Source organism: Myodes glareolus, chromosome X (assembly GCF_982192425.1).
Source record: "Myodes glareolus chromosome X, mMyoGla1.1, whole genome shotgun sequence".
NCBI classification, from domain to species: Eukaryota; Metazoa; Chordata; class Mammalia; order Rodentia; family Cricetidae; genus Myodes; species Myodes glareolus.
Window position 1 is genome coordinate 30,693,881 of NC_142053.1, and position 19,712 is coordinate 30,713,592.

Below are 19,712 nucleotides of genomic sequence, written 5' to 3' on the forward strand. Positions count from 1 at the left end.
CATGGAAGGTTTTAAGATGAATCCCCGAGCTGGAAGACACCTTTCTCAAAGGAAGCTTTTTAACTTCAGAGGTGAGATCTAGTGTCTCCATTCTTCTCCAAGTGTTTATCTTCAACCCCCTGGGCATAGTGTGTGGTGCAAAGAACTTGTAAGCATGTAACAGTGTCAAGGGTAGGCAACTGGGTACCTCCCTCGAGGCACACTGGGAATCCCCTAGGGTACCCAGGGAGGTGTCCAAGGTACTGGTTTTTGAGACAGAAGTCGTTCCTTTCCTAGAAGACTAGTCTCCTCTGGGCCTTGCGCTGAGGCCTTGGAGCCTTCTGAAGACTCTGAGAGTCCTGTTCTTGCTGACTTGGAGGAGGAGACGGAGGAAGAGGCTGCAGTGGAGAGCCGGGCAGAGGGCACAGTAGGCTGTCTTGGAGGCTCCAGACAGACCAGGGAGCATATCTTCCTGCACTAGGTGGGCCGTTTGCACTCCAAGGACATGGCATTTGACCCGGAAACAAGGGGCTGAACGGGTCCGTGAAGGGCGAAAGGATTTCTGGGGCCATGAGAGTTGGCGCATTCATCAAGGGCATCACAAAATCTTCTTGAGAGTCTTCATGTGGACCAGGGACGTTTGCAAAGCCTTGGATGTATGATAGAGGTGCACTACTGAATCCCTGGTGTAGGGCACAGATGTGGGGGTCCTGGGACATGTCAAGGACAGCGGCCTCCTGCATGTCTGCGGGCCAGAACCCAGGCTGTCCATGTTGGGAGTAGGCTTGGAGGCCCTCGGGGACCAGGAGGATGGTGTGTCCAGGTAGCGACACTCGCATGACCGAGCCAGGGTCCGGCTCCAGCAGCAGGTCGAAGCCTTCCAGGTGTAGTTTTATGGCAAAGCCGGTGGGGACCAACACCGTGGAGGTGAGCTCCTCGCTGGCAGGCCTGGCAGATTCTTCCAGGTCTGGCTGTGCCAGCGACCACAGTCCAGTAGGCTCCTGGAGGCGGCGTCTCTTGGCAGGGTGGTCTTCTTCTGGCTGCGGGGCCCAGCGGGGCATCTGGTAGGCATTGGGCCTTTGTGGCTCCATCCCCAGTGTTTTGGTCCCAATGCACTCTTGCCTCTTGGTTGTGGGTGCAAGACAAAGTCCGATGCAGGTGATTTCTGCAAGGCACTCTGTGGACTCTCTGGGACAGAGTGGGTGCAATGAGGATGACTGGCTGATCCTTATATAAGCCTTGCTTCAGAGGAAGCCCCGCCCAGGCAGGGAGGGGCCTAGGGAGGGAACCTTCAGGAATCCACTTGTGTGCACCTGTGTATGAGTGTGCCCGCATGCTTGTGTGTGTGTTTGTGTGCGGGTGTGTTTGGGTGTGTGTTTGTTGTGGTCTTTGTTGGCAGTGGTTCAGAGAAGAAATTAACCTCTGGAAGTCCTATGTTTTGTATTGCCTTTCTTTTGTAAACACACATAGACAAACACATGAGAACTCTTTTCCCGTCCCCTACCACAGTCTCATGACAATCTTGTCCTACAGATGCCTAACAGGTCCTAGGGATTTTCTTACTTAGCAAATGCAAATTGAAATGGAAATCAGCAAACTGATGCTTAGGGTTTTTATTGGAGAAGGTCAAGCTTGTTAATAAGAATGGATCCTTTTTTTTTCTTTTTGAAAACAATATGGTTTTGTGAAATAGTAAATCAACAGGAACAGAATAGTCATTGAGTGTAAATAATTGATCCAAGGCAATGCCTCAACGATAGAGTGTTTGCCAAGCACGCTGGAAGGCAATGGGCTTGATCCCCTATTGAAATCAAAAAGGATCAATGTGAGTACTTTAGGACACCCATAATCTCAGGTTGTTGGAGACAAGCACCACAGGAAGATTAGCCATTCAAGGCCAGCCTGCCACTGGCTGTGTACTGGGCCAGTCTGTGTGCACAATGAATTCAAGGCTAGCCTGCAATGGTGAAATCACGTCTCCAACATTTAGTTGATCCTCCCACGTCACAGAGGTGGCAAAGAAAACTTTCAAAGAGGATAACGTGTTGTTTTTGAGAATGGCAATTAAGCACAGACCTGCTTCATGTTTCAGTGGAACATTTGATATTTTCCCTCCCATTTCTTTCATTTTGTTATATGCTATCTGTGTTTGACACGTGAAACCATGTTTCCTCTTTACGACTGTCTTCCTCTCCCTCTCAGTTCTCTCTCTTTCTCTTTCTTTGCTGTCTCCTCGTCGAGCTCAGTCTCACACGTGCTTGAGGAGCACCACAGATCCTTGCCACATTCCTGCCCCTTCTGAGGATTATGTAGGGTTGTATGTAGGCATGCAATATGTGTTTATTTATTTATACCTAATGGCATGCAGCTAACCCTGTCTTGTATGCTATGTTCCTGCTGTGTGGTTGTCAGTTGATAGGGGAAGTTCCCACACTTTCTCAGCTGCTTTTTTATTGAAATTTCTTCACCACCGAAATGACATTACTCTGTATTTACTACATGGGTATATTGATAGAGAATTAAAAAATATGTTAAAAGACAGGAAGATGGTCTTGTGACCATTCTGTCTGCCCTTGCAAGTAATCCTTTTAAAGAAATGTTCCCAAATGTTTGCCCTTATATTATTTTTTCCTTCTCCTAATATCTATACAAAATTCTGGGTATCCTTATGACATTCTGACACCTGTGAGAAATAGAGTTTGATTTCATTCATGCCCCACCAAGCTCTCCTCTCAGAGGCTCTGTTCCTTTCCCTAATTATTGCTCTGTGCGCTCTAAGGACATTTGAAGTCCCTTTAGCATTTCTTCTTTTCATCAAGTCCTGCAAACAAGCCAATTGGCATTCAACACCTGATAGAATGAGGATTAACCTTGGATTTGGGATTGACTGTCTCCTCCTCCCAAAGACTGGAATGCATGTAGTGCCTTCATTTTCTAATCTTGCGATTTATCCACTGCTGAAGGACTTGATTAAGGGTGGGGCTCCCAACTTCACATGACTCAATTAAGACAAATAGCCTAGGACTAACCTGGTCACTAAATCTAGGGTTTGAGTTTATTTGTGGTGTGTTCGAGTTGAGAACCAAGAATATTCAACACACACTGTCTGTCTATCTATGAAGTTCTTTTTACCTTCTTATTTTATTTATATTTTGTTGAACTCTAACTTGTTTACTTTTTTCTTTATGTCCATGTTTGAGTACCTGTTTTGGCGTTTTGTTTCCAGTAGGCATGAAGGAACCTGGGGTGAAGAGGTTGTCCATCCTCTGGTGTTGACTGAGCCTTCTGTCCTGCCCTTTCCTCCAGTCATTCAATCCCAAAGAATCACACAGAGGTCTATATCAATTATAAACTGGCCCAGTAGCGTCAGGCTCTTCCTATTAACTAATTCTTATAACTTTTATTAGCCCATATTTCTTGTCTATTTTGGCCATGTGGCTTGGTACCTTTTTCTGCTAGGCGGTCACATCTTGCTTCCTCTGCATCTTGGTGATGGCTGAAGACTGAATTTCCCTCTTCCCAGACTTCTCCTGTTCTCATTTCCCCACCTCTACTTCGTGCCTGGTCGCCCTGCCTGACTGTACTTTCTGCCTGTCTGCTGGCCAATCAGCATTTGATTAAATATAATACAAGTGACAGGATAAATGGCCATAGTCTCACAGCACTCCGCCCTTATTTATTTATTTTTTTTTAAAAAAAAAAAACACGCACTCTGAATCTAATGTATATTGTTTAGCTTTTCTCCGGTTCATTATCCATAACAACTTGTAACCAACATTCTAAACAAAGGAAAATCTCCATAGTCTATTTTTTTGAGAATGTGGGTGTAGTTTTCTAAGCTTCAACCTGTTGAATGAGGAGCTGGTAACCTTTATAACGACTTAAGAAAATTTAAAATTATGATCAAGTTGTGACTGGAGTATCCTATGAAGTTCGATCATCTCAGTATTTAGTCTTGAATCTCTTCTGGATGTAGACCTATGGATCATCTATGACTTTAGGGGACATGTCAGGTGGTGTTCCTTGATCAACTCTTTTAATAACTCAGAATAAATCCAAAGCCACTCATTTCTTGTGGAAACGAAAGAAAACCCTCTTCTCAAAAGTAACACGATCTTGACTTCAATTTTGAAGTCAAAGTATTTTCAAACAAACTGTCTTGGATTCATTGAGCAGCATTTAAAAACATCTTTTGGCAACTGTTGCTCCTTCTTCAGCATTCAAACAATTAAAAGAGAACATAATAACATACAGCATCCAGATTCACCGTGATTTTTCCATTTTTCCATTCCATTATTTTTAACTTCTTTCTTTTGTTTTTACTTTTAATATTTGACATTTTGAGACAGGTTTTATCTGTGTATCTTTGTCCCAGAATTCAGTCTGTAGATGAGGCTGTCCTTGAACTCACAGAGATGTGCCTGCTTCTGCCTCTCAAGAGCTGGGATTAAAGGTGTGTGCCACCAACCTTCTGGAATGCATGTAGGGCCTTCACTTGCATGGTTGGCAATCTATCCACTGGCAAAGGACTGGATTAAGGGTGGGGCTCCCCACTATAAATAATTCAATAAGGACAAATAGCCTTGGATCAACCTGACTGGTAAATAATCAATTAAGATATGGTACTTAACTTAAACTGGGGTTGCAGTTAATTCGAGGTGCTGTCGAGTTGAGAACCAAGAATATCCACCACAGGCTCCGTCTATGAAGCTCCTCTTACCTTCTTAATTTACTCATTATTTTGTTCACCTCTAATTTATTCATCGCATTTTTGTTCATGTGCATGCGTGTGTGCCTGTGTTGGGTTCTGTGTACTGCAGGAATGAAAGAGCCTGGGATGGAGAGGGTGTCCATCCTCTGGTATCAAGGGTCTTCTTCATGTGGATGCTGCAAGAGCACCAAGTCCGTTGATGTCAGTGGTTCTCAAGCTTCCTAATGTCTGGATCCTGTAATACAGGTCCTCATGCTGTGGTGAACTCGCCGTATTATGTCTGTTGCTTCCTCATAACTATAATTTCACCAGGGTTAGGAATTGTGATATAAATGTACAGGATCTCTTATTTAGGAACCGTGGAAAGGGTCATTTATCCCCTCAAAGTATTCTCCACACAAATGTTGAGAGCCATCTCTTGGCTATGCTTTTCTTTAGATTTCTTTCCCATTGCCCAGTGTAGCCAGGCTTACCTGTGAACTTTCTGAGTATGGGCTCCAAATCCTGAGACAAGAGCTTTCACCTGGAGACAGGCATGCCCCACCACCCAAGTTCTCTCTCTCTCTCTCTCTCTCTCTCTCTCTCTCTCTCTCTCTCTCTCACACACACACACACACACACACACACACACACTCATACACACACACACCTGTGAGACTCTCTTTCTCATAACTCCATTGATCAATTAGCACATAGTATGGTCTATTTATTTTATTAATTTATAGTGAAGTTGGAATGAGAAACATTGCTTTGAATAAGAACATTTGGAAGTACGAAATGAATTTGAGTTTTTGTTGGAGAGCAAGCCGGACTTCCAGAGTTCTGGTTTCTTTGGCTTGTCAAGCACTGCAAACTAAAGGGCCATGGAAACCTCTTTCTTCGGTAGCTGTCCTGCTTGTTTGCTTTTTTGTTTGTTTGTCAATGCAGGGTTTCTCCTTTAGTCCCGGAGTTCATGTTGAGGTATCAACAGGAACAACTCCAGCAAGTTAAGGGATGTCTGTAAAGAAGCAAAGAAGCATGGTCCACTCGGGGCTAGGTACCATCTTCTCCCAATGGGGTATTTGTCAGTTCCCCAGAGGGCAATTTGAATTGTCCAGCAGAAGGACCAATGCCGGGACAGGTGTCCATGCAGTCAGGGGAACACAGAACGGAGACTGGCAGCATAGCAAAGCCAGCGCTGCCTTGGTTTGGGAGAGAAAGGGACACTGAGTGTTCTTAGAGGGAACCACATATGCATTGAGGGTGACATGGAAGGTTTTAAGATGAATCCCCGAGCTGGAAGACACCTTTCTCAAAGGAAGCTTTTTAACTTCAGAGGTGAGATCTAGTGTCTCCATTCTTCTCCAAGTGTTTATCTTCAACCCCCTGGGCATAGTGTGTGGTGCAAAGAACTTGTAAGCATGTAACAGTGTCAAGGGTAGGCAACTGGGTACCTCCCTCGAGGCACACTGGGAATCCCCTAGGGTACCCAGGGAGGTGTCCAAGGTACTGTTTTTTGAGACAGAAGTCGTTCCTTTCCTAGAAGACTAGTCTCCTCTGGGCCTTGCGCTGAGGCCTTGGAGCCTTCTGAAGACTCTGAGAGTCCTGTTCTTGCTGACTTGGAGGAGGAGACGGAGGAAGAGGCTGCAGTGGAGAGCCGGGCAGAGGGCACAGTAGGCTGTCTTGGAGGCTCCAGACAGACCAGGGAGCATATCTTCCTGCACTAGGTGGGCCGTTTGCACTCCAAGGACATGGCATTTGACCCGGAAACAAGGGGCTGAACGGGTCCGTGAAGGGCGAAAGGATTTCTGGGGCCATGAGAGTTGGCGCATTCATCAAGGGCATCACAAAATCTTCTTGAGAGTCTTCATGTGGACCAGGGACGTTTGCAAAGCCTTGGATGTATGATAGAGGTGCACTACTGAATCCCTGGTGTAGGGCACAGATGTGGGGGTCCTGGGACATGTCAAGGACAGCGGCCTCCTGCATGTCTGCGGGCCAGAACCCAGGCTGTCCATGTTGGGAGTAGGCTTGGAGGCCCTCGGGGACCAGGAGGATGGTGTGTCCAGGTAGCGACACTCGCATGACCGAGCCAGGGTCCGGCTCCAGCAGCAGGTCGAAGCCTTCCAGGTGTAGTTTTATGGCAAAGCCGGTGGGGACCAACACCGTGGAGGTGAGCTCCTCGCTGGCAGGCCTGGCAGATTCTTCCAGGTCTGGCTGTGCCAGCGACCACAGTCCAGTAGGCTCCTGGAGGCGGCGTCTCTTGGCAGGGTGGTCTTCTTCTGGCTGCGGGGCCCAGCGGGGCATCTGGTAGGCATTGGGCCTTTGTGGCTCCATCCCCAGTGTTTTGGTCCCAATGCACTCTTGCCTCTTGGTTGTGGGTGCAAGACAAAGTCCGATGCAGGTGATTTCTGCAAGGCACTCTGTGGACTCTCTGGGACAGAGTGGGTGCAATGAGGATGACTGGCTGATCCTTATATAAGCCTTGCTTCAGAGGAAGCCCCGCCCAGGCAGGGAGGGGCCTAGGGAGGGAACCTTCAGGAATCCACTTGTGTGCACCTGTGTATGAGTGTGCCCGCATGCTTGTGTGTGTGTTTGTGTGCGGGTGTGTTTGGGTGTGTGTTTGTTGTGGTCTTTGTTGGCAGTGGTTCAGAGAAGAAATTAACCTCTGGAAGTCCTATGTTTTGTATTGCCTTTCTTTTGTAAACACACATAGACAAACACATGAGAACTCTTTTCCCGTCCCCTACCACAGTCTCATGACAATCTTGTCCTACAGATGCCTAACAGGTCCTAGGGATTTTCTTACTTAGCAAATGCAAATTGAAATGGAAATCAGCAAACTGATGCTTAGGGTTTTTATTGGAGAAGGTCAAGCTTGTTAATAAGAATGGATCCTTTTTTTTTCTTTTTGAAAACAATATGGTTTTGTGAAATAGTAAATCAACAGGAACAGAATAGTCATTGAGTGTAAATAATTGATCCAAGGCAATGCCTCAACGATAGAGTGTTTGCCAAGCACGCTGGAAGGCAATGGGCTTGATCCCCTATTGAAATCAAAAAGGATCAATGTGAGTACTTTAGGACACCCATAATCTCAGGTTGTTGGAGACAAGCACCACAGGAAGATTAGCCATTCAAGGCCAGCCTGCCACTGGCTGTGTACTGGGCCAGTCTGTGTGCACAATGAATTCAAGGCTAGCCTGCAATGGTGAAATCACGTCTCCAACATTTAGTTGATCCTCCCACGTCACAGAGGTGGCAAAGAAAACTTTCAAAGAGGATAACGTGTTGTTTTTGAGAATGGCAATTAAGCACAGACCTGCTTCATGTTTCAGTGGAACATTTGATATTTTCCCTCCCATTTCTTTCATTTTGTTATATGCTATCTGTGTTTGACACGTGAAACCATGTTTCCTCTTTACGACTGTCTTCCTCTCCCTCTCAGTTCTCTCTCTTTCTCTTTCTTTGCTGTCTCCTCGTCGAGCTCAGTCTCACACGTGCTTGAGGAGCACCACAGATCCTTGCCACATTCCTGCCCCTTCTGAGGATTATGTAGGGTTGTATGTAGGCATGCAATATGTGTTTATTTATTTATACCTAATGGCATGCAGCTAACCCTGTCTTGTATGCTATGTTCCTGCTGTGTGGTTGTCAGTTGATAGGGGAAGTTCCCACACTTTCTCAGCTGCTTTTTTATTGAAATTTCTTCACCACCGAAATGACATTACTCTGTATTTACTACATGGGTATATTGATAGAGAATTAAAAAATATGTTAAAAGACAGGAAGATGGTCTTGTGACCATTCTGTCTGCCCTTGCAAGTAATCCTTTTAAAGAAATGTTCCCAAATGTTTGCCCTTATATTATTTTTTCCTTCTCCTAATATCTATACAAAATTCTGGGTATCCTTATGACATTCTGACACCTGTGAGAAATAGAGTTTGATTTCATTCATGCCCCACCAAGCTCTCCTCTCAGAGGCTCTGTTCCTTTCCCTAATTATTGCTCTGTGCGCTCTAAGGACATTTGAAGTCCCTTTAGCATTTCTTCTTTTCATCAAGTCCTGCAAACAAGCCAATTGGCATTCAACACCTGATAGAATGAGGATTAACCTTGGATTTGGGATTGACTGTCTCCTCCTCCCAAAGACTGGAATGCATGTAGTGCCTTCATTTTCTAATCTTGCGATTTATCCACTGCTGAAGGACTTGATTAAGGGTGGGGCTCCCAACTTCACATGACTCAATTAAGACAAATAGCCTAGGACTAACCTGGTCACTAAATCTAGGGTTTGAGTTTATTTGTGGTGTGTTCGAGTTGAGAACCAAGAATATTCAACACACACTGTCTGTCTATCTATGAAGTTCTTTTTACCTTCTTATTTTATTTATATTTTGTTGAACTCTAACTTGTTTACTTTTTTCTTTATGTCCATGTTTGAGTACCTGTTTTGGCGTTTTGTTTCCAGTAGGCATGAAGGAACCTGGGGTGAAGAGGTTGTCCATCCTCTGGTGTTGACTGAGCCTTCTGTCCTGCCCTTTCCTCCAGTCATTCAATCCCAAAGAATCACACAGAGGTCTATATCAATTATAAACTGGCCCAGTAGCGTCAGGCTCTTCCTATTAACTAATTCTTATAACTTTTATTAGCCCATATTTCTTGTCTATTTTGGCCATGTGGCTTGGTACCTTTTTCTGCTAGGCGGTCACATCTTGCTTCCTCTGCATCTTGGTGATGGCTGAAGACTGAATTTCCCTCTTCCCAGACTTCTCCTGTTCTCATTTCCCCACCTCTACTTCGTGCCTGGTCGCCCTGCCTGACTGTACTTTCTGCCTGTCTGCTGGCCAATCAGCATTTGATTAAATATAATACAAGTGACAGGATAAATGGCCATAGTCTCACAGCACTCCGCCCTTATTTATTTATTTTTTTTTAAAAAAAAAAAAACACGCACTCTGAATCTAATGTATATTGTTTAGCTTTTCTCCGGTTCATTATCCATAACAACTTGTAACCAACATTCTAAACAAAGGAAAATCTCCATAGTCTATTTTTTTGAGAATGTGGGTGTAGTTTTCTAAGCTTCAACCTGTTGAATGAGGAGCTGGTAACCTTTATAACGACTTAAGAAAATTTAAAATTATGATCAAGTTGTGACTGGAGTATCCTATGAAGTTCGATCATCTCAGTATTTAGTCTTGAATCTCTTCTGGATGTAGACCTATGGATCATCTATGACTTTAGGGGACATGTCAGGTGGTGTTCCTTGATCAACTCTTTTAATAACTCAGAATAAATCCAAAGCCACTCATTTCTTGTGGAAACGAAAGAAAACCCTCTTCTCAAAAGTAACACGATCTTGACTTCAATTTTGAAGTCAAAGTATTTTCAAACAAACTGTCTTGGATTCATTGAGCAGCATTTAAAAACATCTTTTGGCAACTGTTGCTCCTTCTTCAGCATTCAAACAATTAAAAGAGAACATAATAACATACAGCATCCAGATTCACCGTGATTTTTCCATTTTTCCATTCCATTATTTTTAACTTCTTTCTTTTGTTTTTACTTTTAATATTTGACATTGAGACAGGTTTTATCTGTGTATCTTTGTCCCAGAATTCAGTCTGTAGATGAGGCTGTCCTTGAACTCACAGAGATGTGCCTGCTTCTGCCTCTCAAGAGCTGGGATTAAAGGTGTGTGCCACCAACCTTCTGGAATGCATGTAGGGCCTTCACTTGCATGGTTGGCAATCTATCCACTGGCAAAGGACTGGATTAAGGGTGGGGCTCCCCACTATAAATAATTCAATAAGGACAAATAGCCTTGGATCAACCTGACTGGTAAATAATCAATTAAGATATGGTACTTAACTTAAACTGGGGTTGCAGTTAATTCGAGGTGCTGTCGAGTTGAGAACCAAGAATATCCACCACAGGCTCCGTCTATGAAGCTCCTCTTACCTTCTTAATTTACTCATTATTTTGTTCACCTCTAATTTATTCATCGCATTTTTGTTCATGTGCATGCGTGTGTGCCTGTGTTGGGTTCTGTGTACTGCAGGAATGAAAGAGCCTGGGATGGAGAGGGTGTCCATCCTCTGGTATCAAGGGTCTTCTTCATGTGGATGCTGCAAGAGCACCAAGTCCGTTGATGTCAGTGGTTCTCAAGCTTCCTAATGTCTGGATCCTGTAATACAGGTCCTCATGCTGTGGTGAACTCGCCGTATTATGTCTGTTGCTTCCTCATAACTATAATTTCACCAGGGTTAGGAATTGTGATATAAATGTGCAGGATCTCTTATTTAGGAACCGTGGAAAGGGTCATTTATCCCCTCAAAGTATTCTCCACACAAATGTTGAGAGCCATCTCTTGGCTATGCTTTTCTTTAGATTTCTTTCCCATTGCCCAGTGTAGCCAGGCTTACCTGTGAACTTTCTGAGTATGGGCTCCAAATCCTGAGACAAGAGCTTTCACCTGGAGACAGGCATGCCCCACCACCCAAGTTCTCTCTCTCTCTCTCTCTCTCTCTCTCTCTCTCTCTCTCTCTCTCTCACACACACACACACACACACACACACTCATACACACACACACCTGTGAGACTCTCTTTCTCATAACTCCATTGATCAATTAGCACATAGTATGGTCTATTTATTTTATTAATTTATAGTGAAGTTGGAATGAGAAACATTGCTTTGAATAAGAACATTTGGAAGTACGAAATGAATTTGAGTTTTTGTTGGAGAGCAAGCCGGACTTCCAGAGTTCTGGTTTCTTTGGCTTGTCAAGCACTGCAAACTAAAGGGCCATGGAAACCTCTTTCTTCGGTAGCTGTCCTGCTTGTTTGCTTTTTTGTTTGTTTGTCAATGCAGGGTTTCTCCTTTAGTCCCGGAGTTCATGTTGAGGTATCAACAGGAACAACTCCAGCAAGTTAAGGGATGTCTGTAAAGAAGCAAAGAAGCATGGTCCACTCGGGGCTAGGTACCATCTTCTCCCAATGGGGTATTTGTCAGTTCCCCAGAGGGCAATTTGAATTGTCCAGCAGAAGGACCAATGCCGGGACAGGTGTCCATGCAGTCAGGGGAACACAGAACGGAGACTGGCAGCATAGCAAAGCCAGCGCTGCCTTGGTTTGGGAGAGAAAGGGACACTGAGTGTTCTTAGAGGGAACCACATATGCATTGAGGGTGACATGGAAGGTTTTAAGATGAATCCCCGAGCTGGAAGACACCTTTCTCAAAGGAAGCTTTTTAACTTCAGAGGTGAGATCTAGTGTCTCCATTCTTCTCCAAGTGTTTATCTTCAACCCCCTGGGCATAGTGTGTGGTGCAAAGAACTTGTAAGCATGTAACAGTGTCAAGGGTAGGCAACTGGGTACCTCCCTCGAGGCACACTGGGAATCCCCTAGGGTACCCAGGGAGGTGTCCAAGGTACTGTTTTTTGAGACAGAAGTCGTTCCTTTCCTAGAAGACTAGTCTCCTCTGGGCCTTGCGCTGAGGCCTTGGAGCCTTCTGAAGACTCTGAGAGTCCTGTTCTTGCTGACTTGGAGGAGGAGACGGAGGAAGAGGCTGCAGTGGAGAGCCGGGCAGAGGGCACAGTAGGCTGTCTTGGAGGCTCCAGACAGACCAGGGAGCATATCTTCCTGCACTAGGTGGGCCGTTTGCACTCCAAGGACATGGCATTTGACCCGGAAACAAGGGGCTGAACGGGTCCGTGAAGGGCGAAAGGATTTCTGGGGCCATGAGAGTTGGCGCATTCATCAAGGGCATCACAAAATCTTCTTGAGAGTCTTCATGTGGACCAGGGACGTTTGCAAAGCCTTGGATGTATGATAGAGGTGCACTACTGAATCCCTGGTGTAGGGCACAGATGTGGGGGTCCTGGGACATGTCAAGGACAGCGGCCTCCTGCATGTCTGCGGGCCAGAACCCAGGCTGTCCATGTTGGGAGTAGGCTTGGAGGCCCTCGGGGACCAGGAGGATGGTGTGTCCAGGTAGCGACACTCGCATGACCGAGCCAGGGTCCGGCTCCAGCAGCAGGTCGAAGCCTTCCAGGTGTAGTTTTATGGCAAAGCCGGTGGGGACCAACACCGTGGAGGTGAGCTCCTCGCTGGCAGGCCTGGCAGATTCTTCCAGGTCTGGCTGTGCCAGCGACCACAGTCCAGTAGGCTCCTGGAGGCGGCGTCTCTTGGCAGGGTGGTCTTCTTCTGGCTGCGGGGCCCAGCGGGGCATCTGGTAGGCATTGGGCCTTTGTGGCTCCATCCCCAGTGTTTTGGTCCCAATGCACTCTTGCCTCTTGGTTGTGGGTGCAAGACAAAGTCCGATGCAGGTGATTTCTGCAAGGCACTCTGTGGACTCTCTGGGACAGAGTGGGTGCAATGAGGATGACTGGCTGATCCTTATATAAGCCTTGCTTCAGAGGAAGCCCCGCCCAGGCAGGGAGGGGCCTAGGGAGGGAACCTTCAGGAATCCACTTGTGTGCACCTGTGTATGAGTGTGCCCGCATGCTTGTGTGTGTGTTTGTGTGCGGGTGTGTCTGGGTGTGTGTTTGTTGTGGTCTTTGTTGGCAGTGGTTCAGAGAAGAAATTAACCTCTGGAAGTCCTATGTTTTGTATTGCCTTTCTTTTGTAAACACACATAGACAAACACATGAGAACTCTTTTCCCGTCCCCTACCACAGTCTCATGACAATCTTGTCCTACAGATGCCTAACAGGTCCTAGGGATTTTCTTACTTAGCAAATGCAAATTGAAATGGAAATCAGCAAACTGATGCTTAGGGTTTTTATTGGAGAAGGTCAAGCTTGTTAATAAGAATGGATCCTTTTTTTTTTTCTTTTTGAAAACAATATGGTTTTGTGAAATAGTAAATCAACAGGAACAGAATAGTCATTGAGTGTAAATAATTGATCCAAGGCAATGCCTCAACGATAGAGTGTTTGCCAAGCACGCTGGAAGGCAATGGGCTTGATCCCCTATTGAAATCAAAAAGGATCAATGTGAGTACTTTAGGACACCCATAATCTCAGGTTGTTGGAGACAAGCACCACAGGAAGATTAGCCATTCAAGGCCAGCCTGCCACTGGCTGTGTACTGGGCCAGTCTGTGTGCACAATGAATTCAAGGCTAGCCTGCAATGGTGAAATCACGTCTCCAACATTTAGTTGATCCTCCCACGTCACAGAGGTGGCAAAGAAAACTTTCAAAGAGGATAACGTGTTGTTTTTGAGAATGGCAATTAAGCACAGACCTGCTTCATGTTTCAGTGGAACATTTGATATTTTCCCTCCCATTTCTTTCATTTTGTTATATGCTATCTGTGTTTGACACGTGAAACCATGTTTCCTCTTTACGACTGTCTTCCTCTCCCTCTCAGTTCTCTCTCTTTCTCTTTCTTTGCTGTCTCCTCGTCGAGCTCAGTCTCACACGTGCTTGAGGAGCACCACAGATCCTTGCCACATTCCTGCCCCTTCTGAGGATTATGTAGGGTTGTATGTAGGCATGCAATATGTGTTTATTTATTTATACCTAATGGCATGCAGCTAACCCTGTCTTGTATGCTATGTTCCTGCTGTGTGGTTGTCAGTTGATAGGGGAAGTTCCCACACTTTCTCAGCTGCTTTTTTATTGAAATTTCTTCACCACCGAAATGACATTACTCTGTATTTACTACATGGGTATATTGATAGAGAATTAAAAAATATGTTAAAAGACAGGAAGATGGTCTTGTGACCATTCTGTCTGCCCTTGCAAGTAATCCTTTTAAAGAAATGTTCCCAAATGTTTGCCCTTATATTATTTTTTCCTTCTCCTAATATCTATACAAAATTCTGGGTATCCTTATGACATTCTGACACCTGTGAGAAATAGAGTTTGATTTCATTCATGCCCCACCAAGCTCTCCTCTCAGAGGCTCTGTTCCTTTCCCTAATTATTGCTCTGTGCGCTCTAAGGACATTTGAAGTCCCTTTAGCATTTCTTCTTTTCATCAAGTCCTGCAAACAAGCCAATTGGCATTCAACACCTGATAGAATGAGGATTAACCTTGGATTTGGGATTGACTGTCTCCTCCTCCCAAAGACTGGAATGCATGTAGTGCCTTCATTTTCTAATCTTGCGATTTATCCACTGCTGAAGGACTTGATTAAGGGTGGGGCTCCCAACTTCACATGACTCAATTAAGACAAATAGCCTAGGACTAACCTGGTCACTAAATCTAGGGTTTGAGTTTATTTGTGGTGTGTTCGAGTTGAGAACCAAGAATATTCAACACACACTGTCTGTCTATCTATGAAGTTCTTTTTACCTTCTTATTTTATTTATATTTTGTTGAACTCTAACTTGTTTACTTTTTTCTTTATGTCCATGTTTGAGTACCTGTTTTGGCGTTTTGTTTCCAGTAGGCATGAAGGAACCTGGGGTGAAGAGGTTGTCCATCCTCTGGTGTTGACTGAGCCTTCTGTCCTGCCCTTTCCTCCAGTCATTCAATCCCAAAGAATCACACAGAGGTCTATATCAATTATAAACTGGCCCAGTAGCGTCAGGCTCTTCCTATTAACTAATTCTTATAACTTTTATTAGCCCATATTTCTTGTCTATTTTGGCCATGTGGCTTGGTACCTTTTTCTGCTAGGCGGTCACATCTTGCTTCCTCTGCATCTTGGTGATGGCTGAAGACTGAATTTCCCTCTTCCCAGACTTCTCCTGTTCTCATTTCCCCACCTCTACTTCGTGCCTGGTCGCCCTGCCTGACTGTACTTTCTGCCTGTCTGCTGGCCAATCAGCATTTGATTAAATATAATACAAGTGACAGGATAAATGGCCATAGTCTCACAGCACTCCGCCCTTATTTATTTATTTTTTTTTAAAAAAAAAAAAACACGCACTCTGAATCTAATGTATATTGTTTAGCTTTTCTCCGGTTCATTATCCATAACAACTTGTAACCAACATTCTAAACAAAGGAAAATCTCCATAGTCTATTTTTTTGAGAATGTGGGTGTAGTTTTCTAAGCTTCAACCTGTTGAATGAGGAGCTGGTAACCTTTATAACGACTTAAGAAAATTTAAAATTATGATCAAGTTGTGACTGGAGTATCCTATGAAGTTCGATCATCTCAGTATTTAGTCTTGAATCTCTTCTGGATGTAGACCTATGGATCATCTATGACTTTAGGGGACATGTCAGGTGGTGTTCCTTGATCAACTCTTTTAATAACTCAGAATAAATCCAAAGCCACTCATTTCTTGTGGAAACGAAAGAAAACCCTCTTCTCAAAAGTAACACGATCTTGACTTCAATTTTGAAGTCAAAGTATTTTCAAACAAACTGTCTTGGATTCATTGAGCAGCATTTAAAAACATCTTTTGGCAACTGTTGCTCCTTCTTCAGCATTCAAACAATTAAAAGAGAACATAATAACATACAGCATCCAGATTCACCGTGATTTTTCCATTTTTCCATTCCATTATTTTTAACTTCTTTCTTTTGTTTTTACTTTTAATATTTGACATTGAGACAGGTTTTATCTGTGTATCTTTGTCCCAGAATTCAGTCTGTAGATGAGGCTGTCCTTGAACTCACAGAGATGTGCCTGCTTCTGCCTCTCAAGAGCTGGGATTAAAGGTGTGTGCCACCAACCTTCTGGAATGCATGTAGGGCCTTCACTTGCATGGTTGGCAATCTATCCACTGGCAAAGGACTGGATTAAGGGTGGGGCTCCCCACTATAAATAATTCAATAAGGACAAATAGCCTTGGATCAACCTGACTGGTAAATAATCAATTAAGATATGGTACTTAACTTAAACTGGGGTTGCAGTTAATTCGAGGTGCTGTCGAGTTGAGAACCAAGAATATCCACCACAGGCTCCGTCTATGAAGCTCCTCTTACCTTCTTAATTTACTCATTATTTTGTTCACCTCTAATTTATTCATCGCATTTTTGTTCATGTGCATGCGTGTGTGCCTGTGTTGGGTTCTGTGTACTGCAGGAATGAAAGAGCCTGGGATGGAGAGGGTGTCCATCCTCTGGTATCAAGGGTCTTCTTCATGTGGATGCTGCAAGAGCACCAAGTCCGTTGATGTCAGTGGTTCTCAAGCTTCCTAATGTCTGGATCCTGTAATACAGGTCCTCATGCTGTGGTGAACTCGCCGTATTATGTCTGTTGCTTCCTCATAACTATAATTTCACCAGGGTTAGGAATTGTGATATAAATGTGCAGGATCTCTTATTTAGGAACCGTGGAAAGGGTCATTTATCCCCTCAAAGTATTCTCCACACAAATGTTGAGAGCCATCTCTTGGCTATGCTTTTCTTTAGATTTCTTTCCCATTGCCCAGTGTAGCCAGGCTTACCTGTGAACTTTCTGAGTATGGGCTCCAAATCCTGAGACAAGAGCTTTCACCTGGAGACAGGCATGCCCCACCACCCAAGTTCTCTCTCTCTCTCTCTCTCTCTCTCTCTCTCTCTCTCTCTCTCTCACACACACACACACACACACACACACACTCATACACACACACACCTGTGAGACTCTCTTTCTCATAACTCCATTGATCAATTAGCACATAGTATGGTCTATTTATTTTATTAATTTATAGTGAAGTTGGAATGAGAAACATTGCTTTGAATAAGAACATTTGGAAGTACGAAATGAATTTGAGTTTTTGTTGGAGAGCAAGCCGGACTTCCAGAGTTCTGGTTTCTTTGGCTTGTCAAGCACTGCAAACTAAAGGGCCATGGAAACCTCTTTCTTCGGTAGCTGTCCTGCTTGTTTGCTTTTTTGTTTGTTTGTCAATGCAGGGTTTCTCCTTTAGTCCCGGAGTTCATGTTGAGGTATCAACAGGAACAACTCCAGCAAGTTAAGGGATGTCTGTAAAGAAGCAAAGAAGCATGGTCCACTCGGGGCTAGGTACCATCTTCTCCCAATGGGGTATTTGTCAGTTCCCCAGAGGGCAATTTGAATTGTCCAGCAGAAGGACCAATGCCGGGACAGGTGTCCATGCAGTCAGGGGAACACAGAACGGAGACTGGCAGCATAGCAAAGCCAGCGCTGCCTTGGTTTGGGAGAGAAAGGGACACTGAGTGTTCTTAGAGGGAACCACATATGCATTGAGGGTGACATGGAAGGTTTTAAGATGAATCCCCGAGCTGGAAGACACCTTTCTCAAAGGAAGCTTTTTAACTTCAGAGGTGAGATCTAGTGTCTCCATTCTTCTCCAAGTGTTTATCTTCAACCCCCTGGGCATAGTGTGTGGTGCAAAGAACTTGTAAGCATGTAACAGTGTCAAGGGTAGGCAACTGGGTACCTCCCTCGAGGCACACTGGGAATCCCCTAGGGTACCCAGGGAGGTGTCCAAGGTACTGTTTTTTGAGACAGAAGTCGTTCCTTTCCTAGAAGACTAGTCTCCTCTGGGCCTTGCGCTGAGGCCTTGGAGCCTTCTGAAGACTCTGAGAGTCCTGTTCTTGCTGACTTGGAGGAGGAGACGGAGGAAGAGGCTGCAGTGGAGAGCCGGGCAGAGGGCACAGTAGGCTGTCTTGGAGGCTCCAGACAGACCAGGGAGCATATCTTCCTGCACTAGGTGGGCCGTTTGCACTCCAAGGACATGGCATTTGACCCGGAAACAAGGGGCTGAACGGGTCCGTGAAGGGCGAAAGGATTTCTGGGGCCATGAGAGTTGGCGCATTCATCAAGGGCATCACAAAATCTTCTTGAGAGTCTTCATGTGGACCAGGGACGTTTGCAAAGCCTTGGATGTATGATAGAGGTGCACTACTGAATCCCTGGTGTAGGGCACAGATGTGGGGGTCCTGGGACATGTCAAGGACAGCGGCCTCCTGCATGTCTGCGGGCCAGAACCCAGGCTGTCCATGTTGGGAGTAGGCTTGGAGGCCCTCGGGGACCAGGAGGATGGTGTGTCCAGGTAGCGACACTCGCATGACCGAGCCAGGGTCCGGCTCCAGCAGCAGGTCGAAGCCTTCCAGGTGTAGTTTTATGGCAAAGCCGGTGGGGACCAACACCGTGGAGGTGAGCTCCTCGCTGGCAGGCCTGGCAGATTCTTCCAGGTCTGGCTGTGCCAGCGACCACAGTCCAGTAGGCTCCTGGAGGCGGCGTCTCTTGGCAGGGTGGTCTTCTTCTGGCTGCGGGGCCCAGCGGGGCATCTGGTAGGCATTGGGCCTTTGTGGCTCCATCCCCAGTGTTTTGGTCCCAATGCACTCTTGCCTCTTGGTTGTGGGTGCAAGACAAAGTCCGATGCAGGTGATTTCTGCAAGGCACTCTGTGGACTCTCTGGGACAGAGTGGGTGCAATGAGGATGACTGGCTGATCCTTATATAAGCCTTGCTTCAGAGGAAGCCCCGCCCAGGCAGGGAGGGGCCTAGGGAGGGAACCTTCAGGAATCCACTTGTGTGCACCTGTGTATGAGTGTGCCCGCATGCTTGTGTGTGTGTTTGTGTGCGGGTGTGTCTGGGTGTGTGTTTGTTGTGGTCTTTGTTGGCAGTGGTTCAGAGAAGAAATTAACCTCTGGAAGTCCTATGTTTTGTATTGCCTTTCTTTTGTAAACACACATAGACAAACACATGAGAACTCTTTTCCCGTCCCCTACCACAGTCTCATGACAATCTTGTCCTACAGATGCCTAACAGGTCCTAGGGATTTTCTTACTTAGCAAATGCAAATTGAAATGGAAATCAGCAAACTGATGCTTAGGGTTTTTATTGGAGAAGGTCAAGCTTGTTAATAAGAATGGATCCTTTTTTTTTTTCTTTTTGAAAACAATATGGTTTTGTGAAATAGTAAATCAACAGGAACAGAATAGTCATTGAGTGTAAATAATTGATCCAAGGCAATGCCTCAACGATAGAGTGTTTGCCAAGCACGCTGGAAGGCAATGGGCTTGATCCCCTATTGAAATCAAAAAGGATCAATGTGAGTACTTTAGGACACCCATAATCTCAGGTTGTTGGAGACAAGCACCACAGGAAGATTAGCCATTCAAGGCCAGCCTGCCACTGGCTGTGTACTGGGTCAGTCTGTGT

The 19,712-nt window shown here is 45.2% G+C and overlaps 4 protein-coding genes across 4 annotated transcripts; all 4 read right to left on the reverse strand.

Annotated features, from left to right (window-relative positions):
- Window positions 1–272: 272 nt before the first annotated feature.
- LOC146889282 (proline-rich protein 23A3-like) lies at window positions 273–1,070 on the reverse strand. Its single transcript, XM_085685203.2, has one exon. It carries the CDS (start codon window positions 1,068–1,070, stop codon window positions 273–275), a length of 798 nt encoding a protein of 265 aa, XP_085541329.2.
- A 5,138-nt stretch (window positions 1,071–6,208) lies between these two features.
- Window positions 6,209–7,006, reverse strand: LOC148117258 (proline-rich protein 23A3-like). The gene has a single exon (XM_087902537.1). It carries the CDS (start codon window positions 7,004–7,006, stop codon window positions 6,209–6,211), a length of 798 nt encoding a protein of 265 aa, XP_087758663.1.
- Window positions 7,007–12,137: 5,131 nt separating this feature from the next.
- On the reverse strand, window positions 12,138–12,935 carry LOC148117259 (proline-rich protein 23A3-like). Its single transcript, XM_087902538.1, has one exon. The coding sequence runs from the start codon at window positions 12,933–12,935 to the stop codon at window positions 12,138–12,140; it is 798 nt and encodes a 265-aa protein (XP_087758664.1).
- A 5,133-nt stretch (window positions 12,936–18,068) lies between these two features.
- Window positions 18,069–18,866, reverse strand: LOC148117260 (proline-rich protein 23A3-like). Its single transcript, XM_087902539.1, has one exon. The coding sequence runs from the start codon at window positions 18,864–18,866 to the stop codon at window positions 18,069–18,071; it is 798 nt and encodes a 265-aa protein (XP_087758665.1).
- Between the last annotated feature and the right edge of the window lie 846 nt (window positions 18,867–19,712).

What these genes read in the sequence shown, in the direction of transcription:
- LOC146889282 (XM_085685203.2), bottom strand. Translation starts at nt 1,070, where the DNA reads ATGGAGCCACAAAGGCCCAATGCCTACCAGATGCCCCGCTGGGCCCCG.
- LOC148117258 (XM_087902537.1), bottom strand. Translation starts at nt 7,006, where the DNA reads ATGGAGCCACAAAGGCCCAATGCCTACCAGATGCCCCGCTGGGCCCCG.
- LOC148117259 (XM_087902538.1), bottom strand. Translation starts at nt 12,935, where the DNA reads ATGGAGCCACAAAGGCCCAATGCCTACCAGATGCCCCGCTGGGCCCCG.
- LOC148117260 (XM_087902539.1), bottom strand. Translation starts at nt 18,866, where the DNA reads ATGGAGCCACAAAGGCCCAATGCCTACCAGATGCCCCGCTGGGCCCCG.